Raw genomic sequence first — 16,272 nt, 5'->3', positions numbered from 1 at the left:
ATGTCACGTTTTTCATCCCACTCGCCAATTTCCAAGAATTTGTTTTGTGTTGCTGCTTGTAATGAAGGGTGACAGGCCTTCATTTCCCGACTCCCCGCAATGTCCCTGATCATGACTCAGTGTTTTCTAAGGTCTGTGAGAACAAAAGAGGCATTCAGAGGCCAGATCTGCGAGTGTCTGAGTGGGTTGAGGTGTTGGGTTTTCACCAGTTGGTTGGAGGTTGGCTGGGCTCTGCAATGCCTGAATGGTCCAGCTCTGCGCTGTCACAGTCCGAGTCATCATACAGGCCCTGGTTTGAAGCAAAAACATGAATTATTTTTAGAACAGCAACAGATTCTTTGACATTTATCTACAATATCAGATTTTTGAAGGGTAAAGTATTGTTCGCATCTGTCAGCTACATCTCTACGCTGTATATCTGACTACTATTTTGTCTCTTTCTGTTCACTCACTCTTTTCTTGCCTACCTCATAATTGTGGTCATTAGAAGCGAGCTGGGTCTTGACTTGTCGTAGAATAGCTTCCTTCTCGGACAGCCCGTCGGAGCACAGCTGGGTCGGGTCAGACGGGTCGGCGGGAATCTCCGAGCCCTGAGACAGCAGGTCATCGCTCTTGTCGTCCAGACGCTCGTCGGTGTTGGTGCTGACCACGTCCGGTGTGCCGCTGTGGGAGTGGTCACTGGTATTTCCCTCCTCGCCGTCCGAGACTGACAAGTTCTCTGAGCTAAACGTTGACAGGGACTGGCATTTGGTCATGCTCACGGGACGTCTAAGGGGGCAGTCCAATAGCAGAGAAGATTAGTGGATTTAAAGGGGCTGCTCACCCTTACAGGTGCAACAAACTTACAGGAGAGTTCAGGTGATGTCTGAGAAGAGGTCTAATCAGGCAAAATCCATTAAAACACCACCAAAAATGCAAAGATTTAAATATAAATAAAGCAGGTATTCAATAATTCTATCTAATGTGTTTAAAAACTCGTACCGTCTTCTCGGTAACTCCACTTCACTGTCCACTTCTCCTTCCTCTTCCTCTGACGACACGCCGCGTCTCTGTGGAGAATATTTACGGTAAGTATGAAACATCCGTGTTTGCCTGTTTCACTGCAGACTAATTGCCCACCATCCTGCCAACATTTTCAGAGCCATCTGGTAAGTTATGACCCTGATGACGCACTGGATACATACCGCTGCTGGAAAGCTCAGTGTGTTCAGGTTTCGAATTGACTGAGCTTGAGGTTCACTGAATCATCAGCAGCAAAATTCCTCTTTATCGTTCCATTTTCGTTACAGGTGCAACACACAGCTAACCTCAGCTGTGCACTGGCAGCAGTAATGAATAATAATAAAACACACGAAAGATTTCCGCCATGCTCCGCGACTTTGGTGCGTGATACTCATTAGTGTCATTATAAAAGATGGTTGCACTCAATGGGAAGCTTGTTCTCTAAATCAGACAACAAAAGTAATTTGTAGAAGTCTAATCAGTAAGTGAAATCGGTGAAACACCTGCGAGAGTGTATCATGGGTAAATCTTTGCTCCGTTTTAAGGAAGAAGGCAAAAATGATTTTGTGAAAACTGCGCTACAGTTAGTACACAGCATTTTTTTGTTAAAGTCTCACCTGACTGCGTGTCACTGCTGCCCTGTAGAGCAGCGCCGCAGGTGTGAGGCGCTGACTTCTGGGTGAGCGCGTGATCACCGGCCCATCCTCCTTCTCCTCGCCCTCGTGGGGGACGCGGGGGCTCCCGAGCACAGACGTCCTCCCCGCAGCGGCTCCCCTGCCGCACGGCGAGTCAGGGCTGCTGGAGAACGGAATAGAAGCTGCGTCTTCGCTGGGCGTGTCACTGCGTGGAGGTGTTTCTGCCAGGTCGTCAGTCCCTACTCCCACATCTGGCCCGTCCTCTGGCCCTCCAGTCCTTCTGCTCTCCCCCAGACCGGCTGAGGCGCTCTGACTGCCCGCTCTGTCCAGCCCTGGCCTCGCCTGCCCCTTCCTCCGGCCTTCAGCTTCCAGGGTGGTTGAAATGAGATCGGGGCTGGAGGAGGACATCTTCTTGAGCAGCAGGTCATGCTGCAGACCCCTGAGGGCTGCACTGGGGTCTAGATGGTGCTTGCTGCAGGGAACAGATGAAGTGGCGTTGACCATTGCTAAAGATGAGGAGAGGGTGGCTTTTAGCTGAGCCAAATCCCCACTGCTGCCTTTTCCAGCCTTCCTGTAGCGAGGTTTTCCTCGGCGTGAGCGGCCAGGGGAGGTAGAGCCTTTGTTGGGTATTGTGACCTGGGTCATGGACGAGTCCAGTTTGGGGAGGATAACTTCGGACTTAAGTAAGTCTGGCCTGGAAAGGACAGGGACAGAATTAATAAAAAAAATAGATATAGATATAGATATAAATAGACTATATTACTCAACACAGCCTTGCAAAGTCAATAACCTCCTTCCTGTCTCACCTCTTGCTGTGTGAGGGCAGTTTCTGAGGTACGTTGCGTTTCTTCATGAGCTTCTCCATCGAGTTGGAGGAGGCTGACTGTCTGGAGCTGTGGTGCTTGAAGCAGCCCGGGTATTTCTTGTCCAGTGAGTGCTCCCTCCTGGCGTTTTAACACAAAGCCAATATTCATTTAATGGATGTCAATGGATACTCAGCATGGTGTAGGAGAGCACTTTGTTGCATGCAATGGCCCTGTGTAACTGGATGTAATAGCCATTAGCCTCACATTATGGATGAACTTTTCCATGCCTTTTCATAGCAAATACACTGCTTGACCAAAGTCGGTGGATAACAAGCTGTTAGTGCGGTAAGGTATATGAATAATTAAAACCCTAGTTTTTCTAATGTTAGAATTTTTCAGGAACTAGGACTTTAATATAATGTACTGTCCTGAGCCATTTAATTTGTGGTACAAATCAGTGCCAGTGTTTTCTTACTTGAGCAGTTCTTTCTCTTTGATCTCCAGCTGCAGCATGATAGCATTGAGCTCCATGTAGAGATTGTTAGCTCTCTCCAGTTTCCTCTCATAATGCTCCCGGATGTCCAGTGCATGTCTGTGTGGAGAGGAAAGTGAGGAGAGGGACATAAATACACAGACGTGCACATTTATCTGCTATTACCATGAGTGCCCTTATTCCCATCTCCTTGGCTAACCTGAGCTCTTCTCTGCGTCGTTTGATCAGCTCCTCGTCCAGCCTGTGAAGACACGTCCCCTCTGACTTGATCTTCTCAAAGTGGTGCCTCACCTCGTCTCTCCACTCCGCCTGGTGAGACACATGAAACACATTCGTTTCACATTATTTAACCATTTTACAGCCAGAAATGAAAAATACTGAAAAGAGATGGTTGGGTAAAAAAAAAAAGGTTTCAGATACTTTACGAATGGTGTCTGATATTACCACTATTCCTATAATCACTGCTTTTATTCCCAATACTACTATTACTATTACTCCTAGAAAACAGCAGCCTGCACTTGAAGGTAATGCAAAGTAAAATCCTCATAGTAACTTGTCTCTGTTGCTGTTTTCTAAGCACCTGCTATAAAATTCTGTCTTTTATTAGATTTGGAAAATGCTGCCATTCCTGTGGTTCCCATCAGGATAATAAAGTATGAATTGACTTCATTTGACTAATGATATTAACAAGAAATTATATTTATATTGAGATTAAATTTCAGCGCACCTTGATATAGTGAAAAAAAAAAAGCTCTTAATTTGCAGACAGATTGAGGTTCATGTGTATCATCTAAACAAAACCCATTAAGCTGTCAGATGATAATCAATACACAGGGAATAACACTGAACATGAACTGACATGACATGAAGACAAAAAAAAAAATGCAGCGTGGGCATTTTCTTGTTCACATTGAAGCGCGACAGCTGTTATCTGATACCTGTCATATCAAAGGACAAAGGAAGTCAGATATATGAGCGTGTGCATGCACATGCATGTGTGTGTACCTCGTGTGTGTGTGTGTGTGTTTCCGTCTGTGCATGAGGGATGCTGTTCTTATTAAGCTAATGGACTCCTCTATGTCTCCAGTCCCCTCTTTCTCTCCCTCTCTTTGCTCTCTCTGCTCCCTACCATTAAAGCAATCAATACACTCCAGCAGAAAATACTTCTTTCTAACGTCACAAGAAAAATCCATTATGGGGCAGAGAGGAGAGAAACTGGGGAGGGTAGTAGGAGGGAGGTGGGGGGGGGGGAATAAAGGATCAAGGATAAGGGGAGGGGGGGAAAGAGGTTTGGGTTTTGCATCATGCAAAAAAAAAAAAAAACAGAGGTAGAGGAAGGGGGGTTGCAGCTAAAACAACTAAAATCGTATTTATTTTGTGTGTTTGTGCGCACAAGTGTGTCTTGTGATTACACATGCTTGACTTACAAATGGATCTGTGCTTTTAAGACATATCTTCCACACAATTATACTTTTCTAAGTCTCCCCCGTCCCTTCATCTGTTTGGGGTTGCAGTTATCCCATCCCCCACCCAGTCACAAGCAGATGCGACACACCCTCTCCATCGCACAGACCTTCTTGTTTTGATGTGATGGAGGTTGGGAAAAGGTTTCGAGCTTTGACCACAAATCAGCACTCACACGTGACAGGGAACCAGGACCAAGGAACCAACAATAATATGTTGTGATTGGAAGGACAGGTATTATTACCAGTGGGGCTCCCGAGAGGCCTGAGGCCCTAGGCAAGCTGCACACACTGCACTGCCTGAAATCACTGCAGCAGACTGGAAACAAATGGCAGTGGCTTGACAGCAAAATGACTGTGAGAGATACTGGAAATTGTTGACAGGAGCTTCTCTGGCAGAGAGACATACAGGAGGCATTTCTACCATTGTCTGATGCCCATTTATTTGAGCAGGGAGACTGTGACTTGAGAACTGATTGATCTCAATTATATTTTCCCTTAATAATATTGTAGATATAATATTGTATATCTATATATATCCAATATGAAACTTCAGTGGTCCGAGTTGGAAAAATCAAGTGAGTATCTTCCAAAATTAAAGTGATTTTAGTGCAAAGTTTTCTCTTTGTGTTAAATGCCTTTCACTGCGGCTCACTAAAACACAAAGAGGGGATTTCGCACTAAAAACACCAACCTGATTTGTTTAACACAGACGTTGAGGGAATAACGGGAGCTTACCTGAGACTGAAAGTACGTTTCCTGCGGCGTAGATAAGATATCCGCTGAGGCGATGTCCAGATGCAGGAGAATCTGTCGAAACGATGGCCTGTTTCTTGGTTTGCAGTTCCTGTGAGAGGATGAGACAATGTTTTACCACTAATGCGAGAGACACTTTTCCCTCTTTGTGAAATATCTTTATTTTTTTCTTCTCTTTCTTCTCCCTGACCACTTTCACACTCTCAGGCCTGTTTATGCCCCCCCTCCCACACACACGCACACACACACTTTATGATATTCTCTTACTGCTAACGGCTCAACTTTCTTCCACATAACTCTCTAGCTCCTTCCCTCCCCTCCTCTCTCCTCACGCCCCCCCCCCCAGCATGCTTACCAGCATTGCCTCAGGAGCAGTTTGAAGCTGTCTGGACAGCTATCTGGTACGGGCAGCTGTAGACTGTTGTTACCCACTCCCCAGATGATAGCGGAGGAGTCCACATCCTTATAGGGCACCTCTCCTGTCAGCATCTCCCACAGCACAACGCCGAACGACCTGCAGAGAGATGTGGCACAGTCACTCTCAGTCACACTGATCAAGATGTGAAGTGAGCAGATGAAAGGCAGCACACAACTGAAAGGTCACACTTTTAAACTTTCTGCAAAGGAATCAGACTTTTACCACAACGACTGGTACAACTACACTTTATCTCTGTAAAAAGATATTTATCTTTTGTGAAAAAAAGTCTTTAGATGCGAATGTCTTGAGGAGTTTAGTTCAGCATTATGAAAAGCGCAGTCAGTAAATGCTGCACAGTTACATTGGTAACAGCCAAAGTGATGTATGCTGCCAATTCCCAGTGATAGTTCCCATATACTGTACATGTATATGTAAAATATTACCGATGTTTGGTGACTTTCCTATATTAACCCGGTGATAGAGGCATCATAGCTCCAGGAAACCGTTGGTGTGACATGAATATGATTTGCCAAACTTTGCCAAAATGTGATGTTTTATTTCACTACACTGATGAAACACTGAACTGTTTTGTAGGAGAGCAGGAAAGCAGGCCCCATGGGGATGGTAACTAAGGAAAGTCTGTTGTTGGTGACCCTCTGGGTTGCCATGGTGATCATGTGCAGTATCCAAGGTGCCAGTAGCATCACATGCAGCATTGGGGGTGTGTGTGTGTGTGTGTGTGTGATGTTGTGTTTACATGTGTATTTTTAGAGTCTCTCCATCTCCGTGTTTATGATTCGTGGTGTATTTCGATACAGTGTGATATAGTTTAGAAATGTAATGAATGATTGGTCAAATGCTTTGTCAATTTAATGTCACTTATGTTAAAGTAACAATACAAGAGTGTGAAAATACCCCACTGTGCTGTAAATAAAAACATGCAGTTCAACTAAACTAAACAAATGAAAAAAGAAAATTACAGTGTTATTCACAAAATCCAGCTCGTCATAAAATGAATTTGGTTTCATTATAAACAGACCCATAATTTACATATATACAGACCTGTAACATATATACGTATACATATAACTATACTGACACAAATTCTTACTGCGTTACAATTATTTTACATAATATGGATTAATTATACTGAAGCCACTAAATCTGTAGGTTCCATTTTTGCCTTTGCCCTAACGTTACGTAACATTACCTAATGTTGTTGAGCAACAGTAGATGTTTATGGATATTTATATATTTATTTATTAATGTATTTATTACCATATATATTTTTTAAGCTTATAGTCTTTGATTGTTTTTTAGCTCTGTTATTAACAGTGTTCTTTTCTTTCTGTTCCTGTTTATTGTGTTTATTTGCTGACCTTGGTCTTGAGCTGTTGCATACAATTTCCCCTGCAGGAATAAACGCAGTTGCACTGAGCTGTAAGGTTATATTCAGTTTAGCTAACTTGTCTCACCTAAAAATGTGTTTATGGTAGATTCTTCCTTTGGCTATTTTAGCATAGTCCTTATATAAAAGTCAGAAATGAGCACTGTACCCGTTGTCGTCACAAACAAAACAACATCATACTTCACTACAGCCTCTCTGCTTCTTTTGTGGTATGGAGGTCTATCAACTGCTTTACATAAATTTAAACAAAACTGTACAGTATACACCCATGCTTTGCTTTCTTTCTGCATCAAAAGCTTTTTAATCCTATTTTCACTTCTCTGCTAATGCATCGCTGGCCCCGGGCCAAACCATCCGCAGGCTCGGACGGTTATTCCAGCCTTTCCTGAGCACTGCAGCATCTGGCAAATCAATTATTAAATTAGCCAGCGTTCCTTTCAGGACGGAAAGGCAGAGTGATGGAGGGATGTAGGATGGGAGAGAGAGGGAGGGAGAATGTACTGGGGCAGATCAGGGCTTCACACAGGGCAACCCATCAGACATGGCAGAGACCCTATAGAATTTCATGTAATGAGATATTGTACATAATACTGAATAGATTTTCTGGAAACAGGATCCTGTGCTCCATACTGTAGCAGGCTGTACCTAATGAGATTCTTTGTTGATCCAGCCACAGATAAGACAAATCACGAGAGAAGATTGCAAAGCTTCACCAATGCAAAAGGACAGTTTAAAAGGGATTTTGACACCTACCAGATATCCACCTTCTCTGAGACGGGTTCGTTGCGAATGACCTCGGGAGCCATCCAGGCCACCGTCCCAGCGAAGGACATCTTGGTGCTCTTGTCACTGAGCTCTTTGGACGTGCCGAAGTCAGAGATCTTCACTGCATCATCGTAGGTGATCAGCATGCTGGAATAAAACGTTAGTTATCATTTCTCAAGTTTATGTTTGCCGGTTTGAGTTCATAGAAAAATCTTTAAAAAACTCAGATAAATTAGATCATCTGAAATCAGTTACATCATACATCATCACACCACCAACCTGACCAGTGGTGAGGCAGTGAGGGTCTTTCAGGGTTAGAAATTTGCCTATTAATTATAGCATCTATGTAAATTTGGCTAATCAGAGAAACTCTCTGAAGCAGTGGTTCCCAACCTGGGGCTTGTGACCCCCACTGTGAGTCTTAAGATAAATCTTAGGGTTTGCGAGATGATTAAAAAGATAGGAAAGGAGAAAAAACATATTTTCATTATATTCATTTTTTCATAAATGTGTCTCTCTCTGTGGTGTGAGACTTGAGCTTTAACTGTAACTATTTAGTGACCCGTTTGCTCTAATATCATCATTTACAGTCAAATTGCAGTTGAGTTGTGACCACACAGGTCTACAAAACTCACTTTGGGGACTTGAGGTCTCGGTGGATGATCTTGTGGAGGTGAAGGTAGTTCATGCCCCCTGCGATGCCCATGGCCCAGTCCATGAGCAGGGATGGCGTGATCTTCCTGCCTGCTCTCAGCACCTCGTACAGCTGCCCCTGGGCACAGTACTCCATGATGATGCAGTAGCACGGAGCCTGGGTGCAAATACCTCTGAGAGTGTAGGAAAGTATGTATAGTATGTTAGAATAAAACATATTAGAGTTGTAAAAATACCAGTGATGAATGAGTGTGATGAGAAAACAAGAAAACACCAGTGTTTAGGCATTTTACATTATAATGTGATCACATGGTGCTCTTTGGGTTTAGAAAAATGTTCCAACCTTTTTGGGTTCATAAACCGTTTCACAACTTATTAAAACACAACAAACAATAAGATTAAAAGCCCTGTTATTGAACTCAAGATTGCATTTGTTGAATTTTCAAAATTCTCACATATATAACTATGAAACTTTAACTTCAGGAAGAGAAAAGGCATTTGAATAACATGGGCTGGTAGAACAGAGATAATAAAGGTATGAAACTGGAAATTATTACTTAAACATGTCATATTAGTATAAAACTCTGCACTTCCTGTGATACAATAAGCCAACTGATCATTTCTACTAACTTGAACGTGATGATGTTGGGGTGTTTGAGCTTGCGCAGGTGCTTGATGTCGGTCTCTTTGATGTTTCTCACTTTCTTTACGGCCACTTCCTGTCCGTGCAGTTTACCCAGGAAGACAGCGCCCTGGGCTCCGCTGCCCACCCACTGCAGGTCCGATATCTCCTCGAACGGGACCTCCCATGCCTCTGAGATTGGGGAAGAAGATGAAGGCAAAGTGGTTGGTGAGTTTATGGGTGTAGTAATATGTCAGTTATGGATTAAATGGACTGCTGTGAAATTCTGTACAGGCATTCATTGTCCCCAGAGGACTCATCCTAATGACTTGATTCACTACAGATAATGTAACGACGTCCCGAGAAGATAAATCTAAACAGGCGAAATTGGTAATTGTTATACCTGCTAAACATTAGCATGATAGCATTGTTATTGTGAGCATGTAGCACCGCTGTGCCTAAGTAGAGCCTCACAGAGCTGCTAGTGTGGTGGTAGATTCTTAGTCTTCTTTATGTTTTTTTCATTATTTCTTATTACATACATTTATATATAGCGTCCTGCTTGTCCTGAGTTATTTTGATGTCTCCCTCTTCATACTTTAATATGTCAACATGTCTCATGGAACACCATTCTGTGTAGCGCTCCTACTGGTAAATGTTGAAGTGCTAATAAAATTAAAAAGAAGAACTCTCTATATATATTTAATTGCCAAATAAATTCAACAACTATGTCAAAATGCAAACGCTAAAACGTCTATAACTTCACAGCACCACCACGGATGCTGCCGTGTCTTAACATCCTGTGACAGTAAAACCTGTTGTAAGCCTCAAAGCGGAACTACACTTTACATCTTTTTCTGTAGTTGAACCTCACCTTAACCTAAGACTCTGGGTGTGCAGGCAGACAGACAGGGAGCTCTAATCTCCTGTGGGTAAGTCTCCCTCAGCCTCTTAAATCCTGCTTAGTGCCATTGTGGGGCTGACGCAAAACAGGGGTCCAACGCTCAGGAGGGGGTTGGAAGAGGGACGGGATTTGAGAGTCTAATGTGGATGTATGGTGAATAGAGAGGTGGAGGGGAAGTGACGGTAGCGGTGGTGGTGGTGGTGGTAGCTGTGTGTGTGTGTGTGTGTGTCTGTGAAAAGAGAAGAGATGGGAGGGAGGATTCCCCCACGGGTCGACAGGGGGTCCATGTGGCCAAAGACAGACTGTTAATACAGAGAGAATTTACAGCCTGCTCTGCTGCTGTTCTTAACGAGGGGAAAGAAGATTCAGCTTCATTTATCACATTAATAAGGATGATATGAATGATTAATGCTCCGCAGTGATTGATTGAGGGCTCAGCCTCTAATGAGCCCCTCAAATTTCCTACAATAAAGACCACATCTGATACACCAGAATTTCCCCTGGTCTGCTTTGTAGGATCTGAAAAATTTAGCACATCACCAGACACCCCAAAGTCCTCCAGAATCAATGAAGGACACACAATTTTTCCTGATTTCTATTGTGCTACATTGTTCCCTCCGATCAAAGCCTTATAATAGGGCATTGTCATGCGGGAGGCAGGCAGTCACTTGAAATACCCCTATTTATTTCACTTTTATAATATCCGTTTTGCTCTCCTCAGTGTGTGTGACTCCCTGTGATGCTGCACAGAGGAGGGGAGCAGCGAGGTGCAGATGGGCTGGGAGTGATAACAGCACAGGATGAAAAGGAGTGGAAAGGAGACAATGAGGGATGGAAGGAGGAGGGGAGCGAAGGGGAGATGTGGAAGTCAAACGGGTGATAAAATATCAGGAGGCTATAAAGACAAGGAGAGATATAAAAACTGCCACCTTCATGCCTGATGTGTGAAGCTGTATGTATCTTATCAAGTTTGTTTTTGGCATCCGTATCTGTCTTTATGTCTTTATTGTCAGTGCTAGATATTATTAAGTGTTTTGCGAGGAGGGGAGCGAAGGGGAGATGTGGAAGTCAAACGTGTGTGCATTCATCCTTGGGCGCATGCTCGCTTGCATACGTGTGTGTGCGTGTGTGTCAGGTTTGCGTTAATAGAGATGAGAGGCGCAGGGTCAGAGCGTGGCCATGCATAATTCATGAGGCAGATTTGGCAGAGGAGTCCCAAGGGAGCTCTGCGCTATTGTAGTGGCTGCAGACATAAACAACACAGCGTCACAGGGAGCTAGTTTCATAGGGGAGGGTAGTAGTGGGAGGGAGGTGGGGTCGGCGCAAAAGGATGGAGGGTGGGGGTGGGGGGGGTATCAGGGGAAAATAAGCCCTTTGCAGCTTTGATAGAGTCTCTCTCTGGCTGCAGCTCGTCCACGTCAAGGAAAGTGCTTGTTTACAACATGGCCTTTGTGGGAGTCATTTTTCTACCAACTGTTTAATGTAATTAAACTGGGGGATAAGATCATTTAATTAGCATATCAAAGCTTCAGACTGGAATCTAATGGGAGCTACCGGCTGCTTTTATTAGAAAACTAAAAGCAACCACTGATCCCAGTGTGTATGGATGTGACCGTGTTTGCATTATGTACTGAAATGAATTTGACTGCTACACTTACCGTCCAGGTCATGTTTGTGCTCTGTGGAGTAGGCTTTGCCAATCATAGTCCAGACGGGCCGCAGACACCCAAACAACCCCTCCAGAAACCCTCCTCCCCCTCCGGTAGACTGGCACTGTAGCCTGGCATCGTCCGCCTGGCTCCGGACCGCGCTGCTGTCCGGCTCCTGCCCCTCTCCCTCCGTCCTCCCGGGGCTCCCATCATGCTCGTGGAGCTTCAGGACACTGTTGGCAAAGTGCTCCTGTTGTTCGTCGCCTGGTGTCTGGTTGTGCCCAGCAGTCTGACCCTCTCCGCCTCCACCTCCGGGCTCGACAACGCCCCCAGTATCTATGGAGAGGACGTTGCGAAGGACGCACTGAGTCGGGGTCAGGTCCATTTCTGGTGTGCATGGTGTTTCTGCATCGAGCCGCCGAAATGAAGGAGGATCAGAGAGTGGTGTGTTGAAGCCAGAGAGAGAAGGAGACGGGGCACGAGGTTCATGAATGAGCGCCATGAGGGACTGCGGTCATCCGAACAACTAGAGAACTGGGAGCCTTGACAAGACCAAACGTAGGAAGAGAGGGAGAGAAAAAGAGGATAGAAATTGTTATAAATCACATCAGAGGTTAAACCATTGCTTTTCCCTTCTGAAAGCCATGCAGACTGAATTAGCTGAATACTGAGTTTGTTGGAGGGTGTCACCTCAGGAAGATGATTACTTAAGCCTAGAATAAGTAGAACCTTTAGCTATAGTTATTAGATTATCACAGTAGGAAGAGAAATTCAGTGGCGTGATTTTTCTGTTCCATAAAATGTCCAAGTCTGACCGAAGCAGCACTGAACAATCTGCAAATGCTGGCAAGCACATCCCCCTAAGGCAATGATCAATATCACAGAAATGCACATTCATAGTTTCCATGCTCATCTGAATCAGGTCAACGTTTTGTTTTGTTGTATCAGCCAGATTTCTGACTGTGCAGTGGTCTATGGTGAAGGGCAACATTTCAGAGAGTACACAACGACAGACACAGTTCATCAACAACATGGACGATAAATATCATTGAAGATCACATGTAATCATTTTCAGCAATTCCCACAACTCAAAAGTAATGACCTATTGCTTTGTAATCTGACGCAGGTGAGAGTATAGTGGTTATTATTACTCTAGATGCACCATGTGATCATGGCACTGAGATTAACTAATGAGTCACGATGTATCTGAAGATGTTAAATCAATGCTAGAATGTGAAACATGATTCGGGAGGGACAAAAGAGCAGCCCGTCTGGACCATAAATCTGAGAAAGCCTCAGGTCACTACTATCTCTGATGAAGTGCACGGCAGATAATACAAGAGCCTGCTCTCAGCTAACTCACGACTACATAGAGGTGTCACGGTATCACAGTAAATAAATGAAACAATTCTACATAAGGAATATTACAATAATAGTGTGGCAGTGCTGTTGTGTTAGCATGTCCATTGTGCAGAATGGTGCCACAGCTGGTGATTTACATTCTACACATCCGAGCAATATCAGTGGTATATTAAAATGGATGAGATCAGATGATGGCTGTATTATATTGAGAGACTTCAGCAAGCCTCTTTAAAGGCTTGTCATTTCTCCAAGGACAACGGCGTAAACACGCTCAGCGGAGAGTGAAAATGCATTATTTCTTTTCAGAGCCCTCTGAAGTGATCCACACCTCCTCTGCTGTCTGTGACAAGCGGGACTAAGAGGTGACAGGTTTTTACCTGCTCAGTAAAATAATGATAGAATCAAAACCCTTCACAGTACTACAATGGTGTTGTTATAGTGCACACAACATAAAAATATACCCATATCCTCTTCAAAAATTCTAAACATGGAGCTTATCAGCTTCCATATCGTTTCATTTCAGTCACTGTGATGTGCATTTCAGGTATTGTATATTTCCTGTTCATATCTTCATCAGTCTGAAGGTCAATTTGAATCAAATGACTAATCCTTAATGTATCTGCAAGCTATTACAGACTATATATCGACTATCCTTCTGTGACAATTAGTAAAGCTGCTGGCATCTGATGGATGAGCCAGGAGCCCACTATGCTGTGATACCACTACCCACTGCACATAGATGTGTATAACCATCTGTAATTCATAAATAAGAAGAGAGAAATCATACGCAGCCAGGATTATTCATTAGCAGAGGCGCAACCATAAACCCTAAAAAAAAAAACAAAAAAAAAAATCCATCCTAATTATAATTTTCTGCGCAGAGAGAAACCCAACCACTGAGACACATCTGGTGTCTGAGAGCCGGAATAATCACATATCATTCACATCCGACTGATCCTGTCTCCTAATAGCCCTGCTCCTGCCCTCTCACTTTATTTATTTGGAGGTATCAGCTGCGGGAGCTGCAGGAGCAGTCTGTTACAGGCCAGTGCACCGTGGATGTATCGCAGGGGTTTCTTGTGCGCATCATCGCCTCTCTTCCTCGCAGCCTCCTGCGGTTGAAGATCCCCGCTGCATCAGCGGAGCATCACTTGACAGCACTGAAGTTGCAGTCAAATATAAAACCACCGTAGCTCATTCCTCTATCATAAAAGGACAAGCTGCGTTATTTCTGGTGCCATGACCAGCTGCCTTCTCCCACGTCTACCTGCTTATCGCGCCGACTGAAAGCTGCCAATGTAACGTTTCCTACCTCAGTGCCGACAGCGTAAGTCCATCGCTGGTGAACGCAGAAGCTTATTCCACTTCAGTTTGGGATTTATTCTAATAACAACCGCTTATAAATTCTTCCTGTCTCCGTTCGTCGGTGTAAGCAGCATCCACGCTCTATCCTCCCTCCTCCTCCTCCTCCCTCCTCTGTGCATCCAGTGAGGCTCCTCAGCCGTGAAGGAGGTCCGTGTGGAAGTCTGAGCGTTTATCCCGGTGAACAGTAAACACAGCTATAGCTACACTCCCTTGGTTCGCTTGTTTTCCTGCTCCTGCGCCTCCTCCTCCTTTTCCAGTTTTCCTCTGAGGATGCGAGGGATTTATACGGGCTCTCTCACCTATGGTAAACACGACCGGAGAGGAAGGGGGGGAGGGGGGGGGGGGAAGGGGGGGGGTGAAGGGGGAGGAGAGGAGAGGAGGGAGAGACGGGTGGGAGGGGGCCGAATGCTGGTGTCCACCTATCAGAGAGGGGGAATGTGCTTTGACGCGGTCCATTCGGTGAGACACGGGACAACCGCAGGTAAACGGGTTTGTGTGTGAGTGAGGCTACTCTTAGGGCAGGGAGGAGGAGGAGAAGGAGGTGGTGGCTGGTGGTGGATGGTGGGGGGTGGGGGGGGGGGGGGGGGGTCAGCCGGTATTGTGAGGTGATCAAAATGATGTCATCCCCAAAGCATGCCGCATTTAACTGGACAGCGCCATGAAAATCCCCTCAAACCCTATTAACGCCCTCTCTGCATCGAGTGTATAATCTGTGAGCACTACGCAGTGAGCCACAGAGAGGATGCGAAGGAAGGACGGCTTTTTATTATTATCATCATCTCCAATCTCTGCTGACCCATTTCTCTGAGACTGAGGGAGATCGGGACAGCACGCAGGAACCTAAATGGGACTTTCCCCAGGCGTGATTTGTTTCCCTGGGCGACTTTAATTAACCTGAATGAAATAAAATATCCCGCCAATTTAAACAACTGTCACCTTTTAACACGTAGCCTATCTCAGTCCCAACACATGCAATAACACCATAACCTTATCTGCACAGCATCCTTTTATTATTCAAGTTTTTACTGCTGGCACACAAGGGCTGACTCAACACCACAAAGTCAGACAATCTGAATAAGTACTGAATAAACTAGAGGGGCACTCAGAGCAGACTTCTGCCAAGGCCAATGTCAAACAACATGCACCAGACTTCAGAGAAAAACAAAAAAATCAAATTCATTGTAAATGATCCGGATTTGCTCCAAAATTGAATGGGTTCTCCCCTGGCCCATGTCCCATCGCTCTGCCAAGTTCCAAGCAAATCAGTCTAGTACTGTTTTGCATAATCCTGCTGACAAACAAACAAACATACAAACAAACAAACAGAACAGTGTGAAAACATAACGCGTCATCCCTAAAGGTAATAATACATCATGCTCCACTCTTTTTTCAAGCTTTTATAGACAAAGTTTGCGAAAACCTATGATGGCGATAAAGCCAATTGAAAAGCTTGAAACTCTCCACTCGCCTCTCACTATCATTCAAGTCAGGCAAATTCATGCATGATGAATGCATGCCCAGTTCAACTCTGGCCGGGCCACATGGAGATGCATGGCAAATCACTGCCAAACATTGGAAGAAATTCTTTACAGAGTCAAAATATTTGGCTGAACGCCAGAGTGAAGATGTGAGTTTGTGGAAGGCAGCTTTTTGGGGATCCCGTGGTCTGATGGCTGTGTATTTACTCGGGGGGCTAAATTGGTTGTAGCTACATGACCCTTTTTGAGGTTGCTAGTAATGCCAAATTCGCCAGCCGCGTTATCTCTGCGCAGATTATATAGCTGCATGTACGGCTTAAACGCGCACAAACAATGACCTGCATCCGTGCTGCTTGTAAGACAGGCGGGGCTGGGGTGAAACCCTAACTCAGTCTGCCAGGCAGAGAACGCTAATGTGATGACTGAGAAACTGGCACACTTACACAAACAGCACAGCATAATGCTTTCGAAGCCGCCTCATTCCCGCAACCC

At 44.7% G+C, this 16,272-nt stretch overlaps 1 protein-coding gene across 1 annotated transcript; it reads right to left on the bottom strand.

Annotated features, from left to right (window-relative positions):
• Positions 1-14,280, bottom strand: map3k12 (mitogen-activated protein kinase kinase kinase 12). The gene is made up of 14 exons (XM_022748225.1): positions 14,250-14,280; positions 11,585-12,117; positions 9,031-9,214; positions 8,382-8,573; positions 7,735-7,893; positions 5,511-5,669; positions 5,138-5,246; positions 3,136-3,245; positions 2,919-3,035; positions 2,444-2,581; positions 1,620-2,331; positions 982-1,049; positions 468-768; positions 1-289 (listed from the first exon to the last, which is right to left on the bottom strand). Exons 2-14 carry the CDS (start codon positions 12,075-12,077, stop codon positions 203-205), a joined length of 2,829 nt encoding a protein of 942 aa, XP_022603946.1. The 5' UTR covers positions 12,078-12,117; positions 14,250-14,280; the 3' UTR covers positions 1-202.
• Positions 14,281-16,272: the final 1,992 nt, after the last annotated feature.

The sequence above is a fragment of the Seriola dumerili genome, unplaced genomic scaffold, assembly GCF_002260705.1.
Source record: "Seriola dumerili isolate Sdu_G_001 unplaced genomic scaffold, Sdu_1.0 BDQW01000121.1, whole genome shotgun sequence".
Classification (NCBI taxonomy): Eukaryota; Metazoa; Chordata; class Actinopteri; order Carangiformes; family Carangidae; genus Seriola; species Seriola dumerili.
This window is presented reverse-complemented; position numbering and strand designations above follow the sequence as displayed.

What these genes read in the sequence shown, in the direction of transcription:
- map3k12 (XM_022748225.1), bottom strand. Translation starts at nt 12,077, where the DNA reads ATGGCGCTCATTCATGAACCTCGTGCCCCGTCTCCTTCTCTCTCTGGC. An exon ending in CGAGACCTCAAGTCCCCAAA is followed by an intron (nt 7,894 to 8,381) that starts GTGAGTTTTGTA and finishes GTTTTATTCCAG; the next exon opens with CATGCTGATCACCTACGATG. An exon ending in CGACGCAGAGAAGAGCTCAG is followed by an intron (nt 3,036 to 3,135) that starts GTTAGCCAAGGA and finishes CTCTCCACACAG; the next exon opens with ACATGCACTGGACATCCGGG.